Source organism: Chlorocebus sabaeus, chromosome 19 (assembly GCF_047675955.1).
Source record: "Chlorocebus sabaeus isolate Y175 chromosome 19, mChlSab1.0.hap1, whole genome shotgun sequence".
Taxonomy (NCBI): domain Eukaryota; kingdom Metazoa; phylum Chordata; class Mammalia; order Primates; family Cercopithecidae; genus Chlorocebus; species Chlorocebus sabaeus.
The window spans coordinates 9,492,190-9,508,172 of record NC_132922.1 but is presented as its reverse complement, the minus strand read 5'-3'; the positions used below and the strand labels follow the sequence as shown (position 1 = coordinate 9,508,172).

Here is a 15,983-nt window from a genome sequence, read left to right as displayed (position 1 = left end):
GAGCACCTTCTCTTGTCAGGGCATTCAGCCATGGTCTAGTCGAGGCCCTCAGTTTCAGAGAATCTACATTTATAAGTGGAGGCCAGACAGACAATATAGAAACAGGTGACTAAACCCTGTATTCCATCTGTTCTAGGATGCACATTTACCCCCACTGCCTGTCATCATTTAATTAGCAGCATTTTGTGGGGCGGGGGTATAGAATATGGTACTCAGCGTCTGCTGAGAGTTGAGGAAATGCAGTGGTAGAATTTCAGGTGTGCCTCAGCATTATGAGGAAGATAAAGCTGAGCAATGGGACAGAGACAGACACGGGGATGGGAGTGTTTTAGGTAAGGTGGCTGGGAAGGCCTCTCGGAGGAGGCGACTTTTGACCAGGGAAGGGCGGGGAGTGCATTCCAGGAAGAGGGACCAGACTGAGGCTCTGAGGCAGGAGCAAGCTCCACACAGAAAGGATTTTCCCTGGGGGTGGAGCAGCTTAGTCAGTAGAGGCGGAATGAAGCCTGAGAGGTTGGAGAGGCCTGAGCATATAGGAGTCTCTAGGCCTTAAACAGGAACAATTGGGGTTGTTCTAAATATGATTTACAGTGTCTGGAGGAGGGTTTTAAGTGGGTGGAGTTGTATGATCTGATCAGTACTTTGCAAAAGTCGCTCTGGCTGCTGGGTGGAGACCGAGGAGCAAGGGCAGAAGCTGGCAGATCGGGGAGGGTGGTTCAGGCCAGGGTGGTGATGCGGGAGGTGGGAGAAGCAGTTCGATTCTAGGTGTATTTTGAGGGTGGAGCCAACAAGATTTGTTGATGGACCAGATATGAAGTATGAGACAAAGGAGAGTGTCAAGGTCGACTCCAAGATCAGAGCAACAAGAAGAAGGGGGCTACCATGTTCTAAGAGGGGGAAGGCTGTAAGAGGAGCGGCTCAGGCTCAATGTGGGACGTGGAAAGTCTGAGCTGCCTGGTGGACCTCACGTGGAGATGCTGGAGGCAGCGGATGTGGGGGTCTGAAGTTCACAGGAAAGGTCTGGCCTGTAGATACATACTTGCGGATCATCAGCGAGAAACTGGATGTCAAGTGCAGTGTCTTGCCCCAAGTAAACACCGGTGATGATTGGCTGTCGTGGAGCAGGGGCCATAGGTCTAGGTGGAAGGCCACATCCGTTGTGGGAAAGACGTGAGAAAGATGGAGAGCGTTGAGAAGAGGGCAGGTTTCATGGAAGAGTTGGGAGCTGGATCTCCAAGGTCGGGCTCAGTGGCAACAGTCTGAGGCTGGTGGGGAGATAGACTGGGGGGGTCCATGCCACCAGGCTGGGGTATTTGCCCTTTGGGGACTGGCAGTAAAAAGCCAAGGTACCATGGCAAGCTGGTGAGCCAGGCTGGGCAGGCATGGAGCCGTAAGTGCCAGGGAGGCCAGGGGCTGCCAAGCAGGCACTAGGCTTGCAGCCCCACTGAGGGAGATGGGGGTCAGGGAAGGGTGCTGAGTCACCGGCCCAGGAGACAGGGTCACTGGCATGGCATGGGAGCAGGGGACTCCCCACCACAGTACAGAGCCAATATCCTTCTACTGCATTTTCCCACTCTTGGCTGCATTTAATTCTTTCACTCCCAGTGAGGCTTGGAGAAGGTCTTCGTTCCCATTTTGCAGATGGACAGTGATTCCTTTGCACCCCACGTCTTACTGTGACTGGGCTAACTGGGAATAGGGCTCCTCCAGCTGAGCCTCGTGGACCCCCTGCCTCCCTCCTTGCTGAGCACCTTGAAAGATGCCTGTGTCTGCCCCCACCCTCCCCAGGCATGACTCATGAAGACATCGTTCAGGAGTCTAAGAAGTACTGGCAGCAGATGGAGGCGCACGCGGGGAAGGCCAGCAGCAGCATGGTAAGGCCTTCTGACACTATGCCATTATTCAGAGTTCGTGAATTGTCCCCAAATCCAGGGTAATATACCACATTCAGCTGTTGTGTCTCATTTTATTTTATTTATTTTGAGGCAGGGTCTTGCTCTGTCACCCAGCCCGGAGTGCAGTGATATGATCATGGCTCACTGCAGCCTCGACCTCGTGGTCTCAGGTGATCCTCCTGCCACAGCCACCTGAGTAGCTGGGATTACAGGCATGCACCACCACACCCGGCTGATTTGTCTATTTTTTAAGACCATGGGGCTGGGGATGTGGGGCTTGCCATCTTGCCCAGGCTTATCTGAAACTCCTGGGCTCAAGCAATCCTCCCACCTCGGCCTCCCCAAGTGCAACGATTACAGGCATGAGCCTTGTTGTGTCTCTTTTTCGTCTCCCTTAATGAAGAAACAGTTCTTTAGTCTTTGCCTTGTGTCGCATTGACATTTTTGAAGAGCCAGATGTTTTGTAAAAGGTCCATCCCTCTGGGCTCGTGTGAGTTTCCTCATTCCACAGAGCTGATGTCGTGTTCTCAGCTCACACATCAGGGGATGCATCATCTCAGTGTGTCCCTTCACTGGTGACAATCTAATTAAACTTTCGTAACTTGATTCAAGGTGCCTCCATTGTAAACATTTCTCTATTGTAAAATTAGAGCTTTCCTCTTTGTAAGTAAGACTATATTTTCAGGGATCATTTCTATAGTTTGTAATTAATAAATGTCTTCGGAGGCCAGGGGCAGTGGCTCACACCTGTAATCCCACCAGCCTTTGGGAGGCTGAGGCGGGCGGATCACAAGGTCAGGAGTTCGAGACCAGCGTGTCCAATGTAGTGAAACCCCATCTGTACTAAAAATACAAAAAATTAGCTGGGCGTGTTGGTGTGCGCCTGTAATCCCAGCTACTTGGGAGGCTGAGGCAGGAGAATTGCTTGAACCAAGGAGGCAGAGGTTGCAGTGAGTTGAAATTGTGCCATTGACCTCCAGCCTGGGCGACAGAGTGAGACTCTGTCTCAAAAAAAAAAGAAAAAAAAAAGGGCCGGGCGCGGTGGCTCACACCTATAATCCCAGCACTTTGGGAGGCCGAGGCGGGCGGATGACAAGGTCAAGAGATCAAGACCATCCTGGCTAACACGGTGAAACCCCATCTCTACTAAAAGTACAAAAAATTAGCGGGGCGTGGTGGCGGGTGCCTGTAGTCCCAGCTACTCTGGAGGCTAAGGCAAGAGAATGGCACGAACCTGGGAGGTGGAGCTGGCAGTGAGCCGAGATCATGCCACTGCACTCTAACCTGGGTGACAGAGCGAGACTCCGTCTGAAAAAAAAAAAAAAAAATCTTCAGGAGAAATATGCTGAGACCTTGTAAATATCCCAGTACTGCTCAGACTGACACCACTGATTGTGGTATCCCCTCCCATCCCTCCTGATCTTCGCCATGGTCCTGAAGATGGGAGCCATGGGATTGTGGCATTTGCAGATAGGGAAGCTGAGGCTGAGAGATGGTTAGTGACTTGCCCAGGGGCACACTGAGTGGGGCAATTCCCAGGTTCTCTGACATCCTGTCCGGGGCTCACTCTTCTCCCTCTCCACCTTCAGCATTCTCATCCATCACCCCCAGATGGGGATCAGAACCCTGACCCTCCCATCTCCTGGGGTGGGTGTGAGGCTCACAGGAGCCAACCTAAGCTGCCCTGTGCTCACATCGTCCCCAGGTGGTGGGATCACTGTAACGTAGATGACAGTGGAGGGCCCTGGGGCTCAGAGGGCTGGGCCCAGCGCCCAGGAGACAGTGAGATGAAGCCTCCATGCCATCCACGTGTGAGCACTGACCCTTTCATCCACGTGAGGCTACCCGCTGATTAACTTGGGGGAAGGCTGGGCCCCTGGACCACTCAGGAGGCTGACCAGGGTGTGACAGGGAGCAGGGCAGGCTGCCTGGGGGTCCCTGGGCCAGGCTGGCTGGCAGGGCTGCCCACCACCTCGAGCATTCCCTTGCTCCCTGACCTCTTTGTTCCTGGTCCTCTTCTCTTTTTCTCCCCTCTTCCTGGTCCCTGCTGCCCTCCATCAGTCTCCCGTGCAGTCCTCTTTTCCCCTCCCTGTCTGTTTCTTTTTCCTTCTGGCCAGGAGCCTGGCAGGGAAGCAGTGAGGGGCTGATGGCACCTTTCAAAGAGAGAACACTAGCTGGGTGTGGCGGCGCACATGCAGCCCAGCTACACAGGAGGCTGTGGCAGAGCATCCCTTGAGGCCGGGAGTTTGAGATGAGCCTGGGCAACATAGACCCCTCTTGCCACTTGCTATGGCAAGAGCTGGTGAGACTATGCAGTCATGAACATGGGCACGGAGTCTGGCTTTGAGGGAAGAGCTCAGGACTGCAGTGGCTGTCATTAGTGCCGTGGCTAAGCCACCATACCCTCGGTGCCCCCTGTATCCCGCCTGGGAAATGGTAATAATGCCTTCCTGTCACGCTTCTTGTGAGAATCGAGGGGAACACCCAGAAATCAGTAGCCACATGGGTCCACTTCTTGCCTGCTCTAGTGCAGGCCGTCCCGCTCATAAAGGCTTGACCTCACCTTATTACCGGGGTCATACGTGTGTTATCGTGGAGCTGAGCAGCCTGCGAGCTGTCCAGCGCCAGGCCAGGGGTCAGTCAGCAATGAGGACAGCTCCTTCCTGCTCCAGGGCAGGTCCTGCGCAGGGCAGTGCTGGGGACACAGGGGAGTAGTCCACAGCTCCTGTGGGGGAGTTCCTGTGGCAGGAGGATCCCGCCCAGCAGCCTGGAAGAGCAAGGGGTGAGCCTGCACCCAAGGATCCTGGGAAGACCAGGAGGCTCGAGGTTACACGAGGGAGGAGGGACAGCTGGTGCATTCACAGAGCAGCAGGCTGGCCAGTGTAGCCAGCTGAGGGGGTTCGAGGTGGCAGGAGACAAGGCGGAGCGAGCACTTTTCCCACCTCTGGCTCCCAGCCCCAGGGGTGCAGAAGAGCAGGCCAAAGGCTTGGACATAGGGCAGAGAAGGAACGTGGTAGGTGGGGCCTTAGAGACCAGCAAGGCCTTGCCCTGGAGGGAGGGCCAGAGACCAGGGCCACCCAGATGCCTGTCCCACCGCCCAAGGCTGACTCCTGCCACCACCACCCCAGCCCCACCGAGGTGGCTTCCCATCTCCCGGACCCCCTACTCTACAGGTTCGGCACCCATAGTCGGGTGAGTCGGTCAACAGGAGCAGTTCAGAGACTGTGGGAGCTCACAGAATGGACAGCTGCAGCTTAGGAGAGCTCCAGGGCCGGCTTCCCCCAGGAGATGCGCTTGAGCTGAGTTTTGAAGGAATTTCTAGAACAGGCTGGATGAAGAATGGAGGAAGGGCAGCGAGAACAGCCTGTGCAAAGGCAGGGAGTGTGGCAGAACGGAGCTTTGCCCTGGGAAATGCAGCTTCCACCGAGCAGGCCTCCCAGGGAGTTGGGCGAGGCAGGGGACCAGCCACAGAGGGTGGAAAGAGGAGCCCCGTTCCAGACCTGGCTTCCCTGAGAAGCCCTTGGGCCTGCAGTTGGGAGGTCACTGCCTGCCAGGAAGACCCCGGAGCAGACCAGCTTATTCCAAGGCTCTCCCGGAGGCTACCTGTGTGAAGACCCCAGGGTGTCAGGCCTGGTGCCTGCAGTTTCACCAACCCCCCTCCCCATCCCCTGACAGGGTGCCCCGAGGACACATGGGCCCAGTACCTTTGACCTGCAAATGAAGTTTGTATGTGGCCAGTGCTGGAGGAACGGGCAGGTGGTGGAGCCTGACAAGGACCTCAAGTACTGCAGTGCCAAAGCCCGGCACTGGTGAGTGGGATGCCAGGTGGGGGCTCAGGTGGGATGGGGCCACCCGACCACCACAGGTGTGGAGGCCAACTGAGAGAGGCTGGGGCTCTCCACAGAGGTCACACAGCACACAGGCTGTGCCCTGATCTCTCCCCAACCCTGCTCTGTCCTGCAGCTGGACCAAGGAGCGGCGGGTCCTTCTGGTGATGTCCAAGGCCAAGAGGAAGTGGGTGTCAGTGAGGCCCCTGCCGTCCATTCGCAACTTCCCACAGCAATACGATGTGAGTGCTGGGACGGGGGGCTGGGGGGCCGCGAGGAGGCAGCGATGCTTTCCAGCGGGACTCAGAGGCTCTCCCCATGCCCACCCCGCAGCTCTGCATCCATGCACAGAACGGCCGCAAGTGCCAATATGTGGGGAACTGCTCCTTCGCACACAGCCCGGAGGAGAGGGACATGTGGACCTTCATGAAGGAGAACAAGAGTGAGTGGGCAGACGGGGTGGGCGGGCCCTCCCCCAGTGTCTCTTCAGTGCTGAAAGTCTCAACTCACCAGCGGGCCCAAGAGCGTCTGCTGCACCCACTTTTGCTGCCTGGGCCCTCCTCCGCCTACCCCAGGCCGGGCCCTCTCTGAGGCCAGGCCCTGAAGCCAAGCAGCCCATCCGCAGGACTTGGGATGCCCATGGCTCCCAAAGCAAGTGGGGACCATGGGGCAGAACGGATGGAGAAGCCCCTCAGCAGGTGCCCTGTCCCTGTCCCCTGCCAGTCCTGGACATGCAGCAGACCTATGACATGTGGCTGAAAAAACACAATCCAGGGAAGCCTGGGGAAGGGACCCCCATCAGTTCTCGGGAAGGGGAGAAGCAGATCCAGATGCCCACAGACTACGCGGACATCATGGTAATGCCCCTGCCCTGCATGCTTGGGGCTGTGGTCGGGGCTGTGCTCGGGGCTGTGCGGGGCTGTGGTCGGGGCTGTGCGGGGCTGTGGTCGGGGCTGTGGTCGGGGCTGTGCGGGGCTGTGCTCGGGGCTGTCCTCGGGGCTGTGCGGGGCTGTGGTCGGGGCTGTGGTCGGGGCTGTGCGGGGCTGTGCGGGGCTGTGCGGGGCTGTGGTCGGGGCTGTGCGGGGCTGTGCGGGGCTGTGCTTGGGGCTGTGCGGGGCTGTGGTCGGGGCTGTGGTCGGGGCTGTGCGGGGCTGTGGTCGGGGCTGTGGTCGGGGCTGTGCGGGGCTGTGGTCGGGGCTGTGCAGGGCTGTGGTCGGGGCTGTGGTCGGGGCTGTGGTCGGGGCTGTGCGGGGCTGTGGTCGGGGCTGTGGTCGGGGCTGTGCGGGGCTGTGCGCGGGGCTGTGCTCGGGGCTGTGCTCGGGGCTGTGCGGGGCTGTGCTCGGGGCTGTGCGGGGCTGTGGTCTGAGCCTCACCTGGGAGGGGCAGCCTGGAGGGCCCAGCTGGCCATCGCTCAGCCTCTCGAGGGAGGTGGTCCGGGCAGAGGTGGGGGAGCAGGCACCCACGATGGCTGTGCCCCCAGATGGGCTACCACTGCTGGCTCTGCGGCAAGAACAGCAACAGCAAGAAGCAGTGGCAGCAGCACATCCAGTCTGAGAAGCACAAGGAGAAGGTCTTCACGTCCGACAGTGACGCCAGCGGCTGGGCCTTCCGCTTCCCCATGGGCGAGTTCCGGCTCTGCGACAGGTGCTCCTGGGAGAGCAGGGCCTGGTGGGACATGGGGTGGCCCGAGGAGATGGAGTCTGTGGCCAGCTCTGGCTCGTCTTGGCCTGGAGGTGGTGTGCAGAGGGTGGTGAGGCTTGGCTGTGACTGCAGTCTTGGGGGTGGTGGGGAAGGGTGGATTGGAGGTTTGGGCTCAGACCTATCCAGACCTCTAATTTGCAGCTGTGGGGCAGATCCCAGAGGAGGTCAAGACACCCAGGTTTTCCCTGAGCTGGGACCCAGCTGCCCAGGGAGAGTCTTATCTTGGGGGAGGTCAAGTGGCTGGCCCCAGATTGACAGCCCGGGGTGGGAAGGGCGCAGAGCTCGGGCAGTGAGCCTCCTGTCACCCACAGGCTCCAGAAGGGCAAAGCCTGCCCAGATGGGGACAAGTGCCGCTGCGCCCATGGACAGGAGGAGCTCAATGAGTGGCTGGATCGGCGCGAGGTGCTGAAGCAGAAGCTGGCCAAGGCTCGCAAGGACATGCTCCTGTGCCCACGGGATGACGACTTTGGCAAATACAACTTCCTGCTGCAAGAGGATGGGGACCCTGCCGGTGCCACCCCAGAAGCCCCTGCTGCTGCTGCTGCCGCCACCACCACCGGGGAGTAGGGCCAGGTGTTGGCCATGGGCGAAGTCCTGGGGTCAGGGTTGGGGTGGGGCCAGAAGGCCTGATAGAAGGGTCAGGGCAGGCCAGCGGGGGTGGGGGGCCGCCCTCATCAGGCAGCCCCCAGCCCCCTGAGGCCTCGTCCATCTTCTCCCCACCTCCGCCCCGGTGTGCGTACCCAGGCGCACATGCTGCAGCCCCCGGAGGCCCCGCTAAAACCTGGGCAGCCCTTCCCCCACCCCCATGGCTCTCCTGGTTGAGGAGGGAGGGGCCTGGCTGACCCCTCCAGCTTCAGCCTCCAGCTTTAACTTATGTCTGCTCCTAATGGGGGCCCAAAGCTCAGGGCTGGGGAGCCTGGGGTCCCCACTTGAATCTGCAGCAGGAGAGTCCTTCGCCCTGGCCCGTCCTCATCCCACCCCCTCCCCCTGGGGGCAAATCAGGACACAACAGAGGGCGGAGGCCCCATTAGCTTTAAAATGTAGCCCCAGGATGGAGCTGGGAACACTGTACTGGTCACTTACCCTCTGGGGCCTCAGCTTCCCCTTGGGAAGGCTGGGAGGAGCGGGGCTGGAGGATCTTTGGAGCTTAAGGAGTTCCCGGCCTTTCTCTGATGCCACCACCTGAACCCTACTCCCTCGTGGGCCAGTGAAAATAGACTGTAGGTCCTCAGAGCCTTCAGAGATGATCCAGTCCAAACCCCATTTTGCAGAGAGGAAAACTGAGGCCTAGAAGGGAGGAGTGGTCCGCCCAGGGTCCCAGCACAAGGCAGAGCTGGGATGAAAACAGGGCTCAAAAGACTCAGGGCCAATTATTGGCCAAGCCCACGGTCCCCTCAGCAGGGATGTGACGGTCTCTGAATTGGTGTGCAGCTGGGGTCCCAGGCAGCGCTGCCTGGGGGCTGGGGAAGGGAGGCCCAGAGGAGGGCTGGCCGTGTGAGCACCCCATGAAGGGACTGCCCCCTCCCAAGCATGGTCTCTTTGGGTGCAGCAGCAGAGGTTGCCTCCCGACATGCACTCTGGGAAAGGTGGCAGAGAGCAGGACACCATGAGCTCAGGATCTGTGTGGGAGGTGGGAAGGGTGAGGGTCTGGAGGATATGGAGAAAAGGGAGGCTTGACCCCGGGCACCATGGGCCACTCCAGGATGGGACACGGCCCCTCTTTCTTGGGGACCCAGTATGTCCTCTCCTCTAGACCCAGACATACATTTATAACCGTCTGTCCTAGCCCCTCCCTAATCCCTGACCCTACCAGCTGTCTGGGACTCCAGCGGACCCACAGCCCCTGCCCCCACTCACTAAGGCCTCCCTCGTCCCTCTCGTCTGACATGTCTGTGTGCACCCCCCTCCTCTTCACCCCACCCTCCACGGGCAGATCCACCCTCCCCTGGTTCCCCAGACATTCCAGAATGCCCCACACCAGTGGCACAGGAGTGGGGCAGCCCCGGAAGGAACCAGGGATTAGGCTGTAGGGGGGTGAGAAGGAGAGAAGGGACCACCCCACTCTTCTCAAGCAAGGATCGCCAGCGCGCGCTGATGCAGTGATGGGCTGCCCAGGGCTGAAGGGGCCACTGTTCCTCCCACCGCCACTGCCCAACCTTTCCTGATAATCGTGGCATGCACTCTTTCCTCTTCCCTGCCCCACCCCCTGCCCCCAGCAGGCCAGCACTGCAGTTTGGGTGCTGGTGGTGTGGCTGTAGAGGAGGGGAGACCACACCCAAGGTGGGGGCTGTGGCTATGTGTGGCCGTGATGTCGATGATACTTGTTTTCCCTGATCCGTGGTGTTGCAGTCTGTTGTCACCAGCCTTGTTTCTAGTGTGTATATATGTCGCCCCCGTGATGCATATATACACAGGTATTAAATATATCGCTCTATATAATATTATATATGTGTGTGGTATCCAAGGAGTCACTTTTATGAGGGCTAAAGATAAAGAATTTGGCCAGAAAATGCAGCCATCCTTGTGTTAGGAGGGTTTCAGGGGCCATCGGGCCATTTGCAAGGTGACAGGGACTGGAGCCACGGCTCAGAGGTGATTCGGGCAGCCAGGGGCAGGAGCCACCCTCCTCAGGCCCAGCTCTGCTAGCGTTCCAGACCAGCCCCATCGATTGTGGAGAGAGTGGGAGTGCTCAGGGAAAGAAGGTGATTTGTATTTGTCTCCCCGCTGAAAGGAACAGGATTCAAGTCCAGAGTTTTCATCTTCAGCCTGTGATCTGTCCAGGGACCCTTGGGATCTGGGGCTCCCTGGCCTTGCCAGAGCTGGAGCCCCCACAGGGTAAGGAAGAGAGGGCGGGAGGCAGAGTATGATGGGGAGGAGGGACAAGAAGGCCCTTTTAATGATGAGGGTAACTATTGCTGTTGTGAGCCTTCTAGGGCCCCTGGCTGGGAGGCTGAGAGGGTTGAGTCTGGGACCTGTGTCCCCCGGCAGGCAGGGACAAGGTGGCATGGCAAGCATGGGGGTGGGGTGGGTGGGGAGGGATGCTGCATTTCTCAGCTGGGCAGCCATCAATTTAATGGTCCTTTAAAATGTCTGTGTATTAAAAATTTAAGAATACCACACTTTAATATTAAATATTCATAAGGTCTAGTATCTTGATAATAATGTAGATGTTTTAATAACAATTTTTGTCCTTCTTAAAATAAAATGAAAGAAACTTGCCTCTTTTAGCCTTTGTTCTAGAAAATAAACTTGTGCACTTTGACCTCTGTCCCCGAGGTGTCGCTCCTGTTCCTCCCCACCTGGCACTTATATCCAGGGGCCTTAGTTGCTCTGTCCTCATGGGACAGACCTGGCCCGTGCTAGCTACTCTGAGGAATGCTAAGCATTCCGAGGGGTGAGGGGCAGGTCTGTGTCCCTGTGTATACACGGAGGCCAGCTGACCCCGGCTCCGGCAGCATCTCACTGGCAACAACATGCTGCCACTTGCCACCCTTCCTGGCTCATCCGCAGCTTGCCTGCTCTCAGCCTTCCACATGGGGCTGCCAGTGGTGCCCACACTTCCCTACACTTACGCTGCAGTGTGCCCAGCTGAGTTCCAGGGCCCACCTCTGCCCTTTTTGGAGGCAGCTCTTCCAGGAAGGCAGGGGGCCATGCCTGTGGTCCCGAGTGTGATCCCGACCACAACCCTGGCTCCTGTGAACCCAAAGGAGACTGAAGTCACATGGGTCCAGTTTCCTCATCTTTAAAAGGAGCTGGCGGGGGGTCCGGCACGGTGGCTCATGCCTGTAATCCCAGCACTTTGGGAGGCCAACGTGAGCAGATCGCCTGAGGTCAGGAGTTTGAGACCAGTCTGGCCAACGTGGTGAAAACCCCTCTCTACTAAAAAATACAAAAATTAGCCAGGCATGGTGGCGCATGCCTGTAATCCCAGCTACTTGGGAGGTTGAGGCCAGAGAATTGCTTGAATTTGGGAGGCGAGGTTGCAGTGAGCTGAGATAGGACCACTGCATTCCAGCCTGGGTGACAGAGCAAGACTCCATCTCAAAAATAAATAAATAAAAGGAGCTGATGTATTAGATCTGGAGTTCTCAGGGACTCAGTCTGCTGGGGTGGGAGGTACTTCGTCAAATCTTTTGGATCGTGCATGGCTGCAGGCGATAGCGGGGGTCTCGTAGGGAGGGACTGCTCGTGTCCAAGAGCAAGCTCTCCCCAGACAGCTTTTTTTTTCCTTTTCTTTTTTTTATTTTTTGAGACAGAGTCTCACTCTGTCATCCAGGCTGGAGTACAGTGGCATGACCTCGGCTCACTGCAACCTCCGCCTCCAGGGTTAAAGTGATTCTCCTGCCTCAGCCTCTTGAGTAGCTGGGACTACAGGTGCCCACCACCATGCCCAGCTAATTTTTGTATTTTTGGTAGAGACAGGGTTTCATCATATTGGCCAGGCTGGTCTTGAACTCCTGACCTCAAGTGATCCACCCGTCGCCTTGGCCTCCCAAAGTGCTGGGATTACAGGCATGAGCTACCATGCCCAGCTTCCCAGACAGCTTTAAACTGCAATGTGGAGTGGACCAGGACAGAGGTTCGGGACCAAAGAATTGCCTGAAGACATTGGGCCAGGTATGCAGTAGATGCTCAGATGTTTGCTAAATGATGGCGCGAGGACCAAAAGCAGCCAGCTTTATTGAGCATCTTGTTTGCAGCAGGTACTGTGCAGACAGTACATCTGTCCCTCACAGCAGCCCTGGAAGTTCGCTGTCTACGTTTATAGCCCAGAGAGTTTCAGTGAAGGTTCCAAAGACTCGCAGGAAGGAGGCAGAAAAAAGATCAAGAACCACTGGGAACTGGGTATCGGCAAACGTCCCTTCAGCCCTGACATTCTGGAATTCACAGCACCTCTGGATGCACTGTGAAAAAGCAAAGTGGCGTGGCAAGGCAGAGTTCCCAGAAGAAAAATACAGACTCATCTTCAGGCTGCAGAGATCATGTGCCTGCATCAAGTTCTTCCCTGGGTGACTCACTCCTGTAATCCTGCCTTGGGAGATCAAGGCAGAAGAATCACTTGAGGCCAGGAGCTTGAGACCAGCCTAAGCAACAGTAAAACCGTATCTCTACCAAAAAAAAAAAAAAAAAAAAAAAGTAAAATTAGCTGGGCATGGTGGTCCACACCTGTGGTCCTAGCTACTTGGGAGGCTGAGGTGAAAGGTTGGCTTGAGCCCAGGAGGTTGAGGCTGCAGTGAGTCATGATCACACCACTGCACTCCAGCCTGGGAGACAGAGCAAGATCCTGTCTCAAAAAAATAAATAAAGGAACAATTAGAGTAAGACAAGCAGAGGCCAGGCGCGGTGGCTCACGCTTGTAATTCCAGCACTTTGGGAGGCCGAGGTGGGTGGATCACGAGATCAGGAGTTCGAGACCAGCCTCGCCAACACAGTGAAACCCCGTCTCTACTAAAAATACAAAAATTAGCTGGGTGTGGTGGCGTGTGCCTGTAGTTCCAGCTACTCAGGAGGCTGAGGTGGGAGAACCACCTGAACCCAGGAGGCAGAGGTTGCAGTGAGCTCATGCCATTGCACTCCAGCCTGAGTGATAGAGTGAGACTCTGTCTTAAAAAAAAAAAAAAAAGGCGAGCAGGACTTCAACCCACCTAGTGGAATAAATTTGTAAATTCTTGTCAATTCCCTTAAATTATCTTCTGGTCCTCATGTGACTCAGATAGGTAAACATCAACTGAGCACCCAGTCCATCCCAGATCCAGGGAATACAAGATTACTTAAGAAACTGCTTCCCCTTCAATTCAGTCAGTGCTAAAAGAGACCGACTTAACAGAAGACTGTAGAATGATGTGATCTGGGTGACAGTGGGGAGACACTCAGGGTACCAGGGGAGGTACCCCATCCAGGCTGGAATTGAAGCTTCAAAAAGATTCATCATTGTAATCCATGTCACTTATTGTTCTGCATCTTTCTTTCTCTCTTAATTTTTACTTCACATGTGCAGTTCCATGCACCCGTGTCACCTGGATATTTATGGTCAGTAGCTGATATTCGTCCTATTGATGAGTCAGAGCTGGCTTCAGCAGCTCCCAGTTACTGAACGCAGGCCTGTGTCCGGTCTTCAGCCCTGTGAGTAGGGGCCTCAGTGAACACGACCAACACAGTGCACCAGCTGCCTCAGCTCTGCACCTTTCCAGAGAAAGCCCTTAACAGTTCTGCAAAGAACTGCATCCATCTATCCCCACACCTGGAAGCCCTTTGCAGCCTCCCTGGGAAATATCCCCCGGTCCTGAGGAAAATGCAGCCGGAGCCACTGGACCTGCTCAATTGATGATCAGTAAGATTATGGCAGCCTCTTCTGGCACCTTCGTTTTGGACCTAGAAGTGAATATGTGCTGCTGGTCAAGGAGGGGACGAGGCACAGGGAACGTATTCTTTTTTTTTTTTTTTTTTTTGAGATGGAGTCTTGCTCTTGTCGCCCAGGCTGGAGTGCAGTGGTATGATCTCGGCTCACTGCAAGCTCCATCTCCCAGGTTCAAGTGATTCTCCTGCCTCAGCCTCCCAAGTAGCTGGGATTACAGGCACGTGCCACCACACTAAGCTAATTTTTGTGTTTTTGGTAGAGACAGGGTTTCTCCATGTTGGCCAGGCTGGTCGAGAATTCCTGACCTCAGGTGATCCGCCCACCTCGGCCTCCCAGAGTGCTGGGATTACAGGAGTAAGCCACTGTGCCTGGCTGAGAACATATTCTTGACATAGTTCTCCCTCAGCCCGGCCTCTCAGCTGCACAAGGCGTTAGATGTTCTTATGGGGCCACTGTGACTCTGACTCCAGACTCCTGTCTGGCATTACAGCTCCCCTGCAGGGACATAGCTGTAGGCACAAAGAACACCACATTCCTAGTGAACTGGGGGTAAATACAGTTGGTGAAAACTCAAGCACAGGGCATGGGATGGGCTCAGTGGCATTGATAAGGACACCAACAGACCTCAGACCACCTCCAGTGGACATCAGACACCTGAACTAGGAAGTCCAAGAATTGCAGACAATCCCAACACTCCCGGCATGTGGCCCCCATCTGAAGGTCTCTAGGTATGTATACGGCCTTCCCTTCCCACTACCTCTTGCCTCCCTGGCTGCCTGGCCCAGCAACCCACTGGTGTGGTCCCTGTCTGACCTAGGGGATGCTGCCAGCTGGACACTGTGAGTGCCGACTGGGGGCTGCCAACATGGACTCCCAGTGGTGTGAAAGTTCTCTAAGGATAGGGAGTTGCCTGGCTGGGTATGTTATTAAACTTTGAATTCCTCGTGGGGTTTAGGCTGGTGCCAGGTATGTGATAAGCACTCATTCATGGTCTCAGAGGCTTAGGACATTTGCACATTAAAAGGAGCCTGCAGAGGCCGGCGTGATGGCTCACACCTGTAATCCCAGTGCTTTGGGAGGCTGAGGTGGGTGGATTACCTGAGATCAGGAGTTTGAGACCAGCCTGACCAACATGGAGAAACCCCATCTCTACTCAAAACACAAAATTAGTCAGGCACAGTGGCGCATGCCTGTAATCCCAGCTACTTAGGAGGCTGAGGCAGGAGAATTGCTTGAACCTAGGAAATGGAGGTTGCGGTGAGCCGAGATCACGCCATTGCACTCCAGCCTGGGCAACAAGAGCAAAACTCCACCTCAAAAAAAAAAAAAAAAAAAAAAAAAGAGGCAGCCTGCAGAGCTCACAGGAATGAATCTCCAAGAGAAAAACGTCTTGCAGCAGGTGAGTATGTTTGAGAAATACAGGGTGCTTCCTATTCCTTTTGAGATTGTACTGATGGACACCTGCCCACTCCACTTTTGTGATAAGCGGTCTTGCGCTCAAGAGAATTCCTGGGCCAAGGAATGCTGAATGTGGCAGCCCAGCCTGAGTCCGCCCCTTCCTGCAAATCACAGGTCAGCTGGGGGCCTGCACACCAGGCCCACTCTCACCCTTACCTTCACCCCCGGGGTTGCAGAGCAAGGGGCACTGGCCAGGGGTCTGGCTGGAAACAGAGCAGTAAGGGGGTCTCTCCTTTGTAGTCACAAAACTCACTGCTGGTCAAAACATACAACTCTGCAAAATTAAATGTTTTGTGAGTCATAAATATATACATATATATATGCTTACTTTTGCATAAAGAAACACTGGGGTATGAGAACGAGGGACAGGAATAGAAAGGACATTTCTTTTTTTTTTTTTTTTTTTTTTGAGACGGAGTCTTGCTCTGTAGCCCGGGCTGGACTGCAGTGGCCGGATCTCAGCTCACTGCAAGCTCCGCCTCCCGGGTTCACGCCATTCTCCTGCCTCAGCCTCCGGAGTAGCTGGGACTACAGGCGCCCGCCACCTCGCCCGGCTAGTTTTTTGTATTTTTTTTAGTAGAGACGGGGTTTCACCGTGTTAGCCAGGATGGTCTCGATCTCCTGACCTCGTGATCCGCCCGTCTCGGCCTCCCAAAGTGCTGGGATTACAGGCTTGAGCCACCGCGCCCGGCCAAAAGGACATTTCTAAAGTATACTTAATTGAGGCCGGGCACAGTGGCTCACGCC

The 15,983-nt window shown here is 56.0% G+C and overlaps 1 protein-coding gene across 2 annotated transcripts in view; it reads left to right on the top strand.

The window, feature by feature from the left end:
- Positions 1–10,638, top strand: part of ZC3H7B (zinc finger CCCH-type containing 7B) — a 65,639-nt gene extending 55,001 nt beyond the window's left edge. For both annotated transcript variants that reach the window (XM_073006683.1, XM_038007375.2), the window contains exons 17-23: positions 1,786–1,871; positions 5,568–5,701; positions 5,856–5,961; positions 6,053–6,161; positions 6,443–6,576; positions 7,200–7,363; positions 7,732–10,638. In XM_073006683.1, coding sequence (XP_072862784.1) covers positions 1,786–1,871; positions 5,568–5,701; positions 5,856–5,961; positions 6,053–6,161; positions 6,443–6,576; positions 7,200–7,363; positions 7,732–7,987 — 989 coding nt within the window. In that variant the 3' untranslated portion in view covers positions 7,988–10,638. The remainder of the gene's footprint in view (positions 1–1,785; positions 1,872–5,567; positions 5,702–5,855; positions 5,962–6,052; positions 6,162–6,442; positions 6,577–7,199; positions 7,364–7,731) is intronic.
- Positions 10,639–15,983: the final 5,345 nt, after the last annotated feature.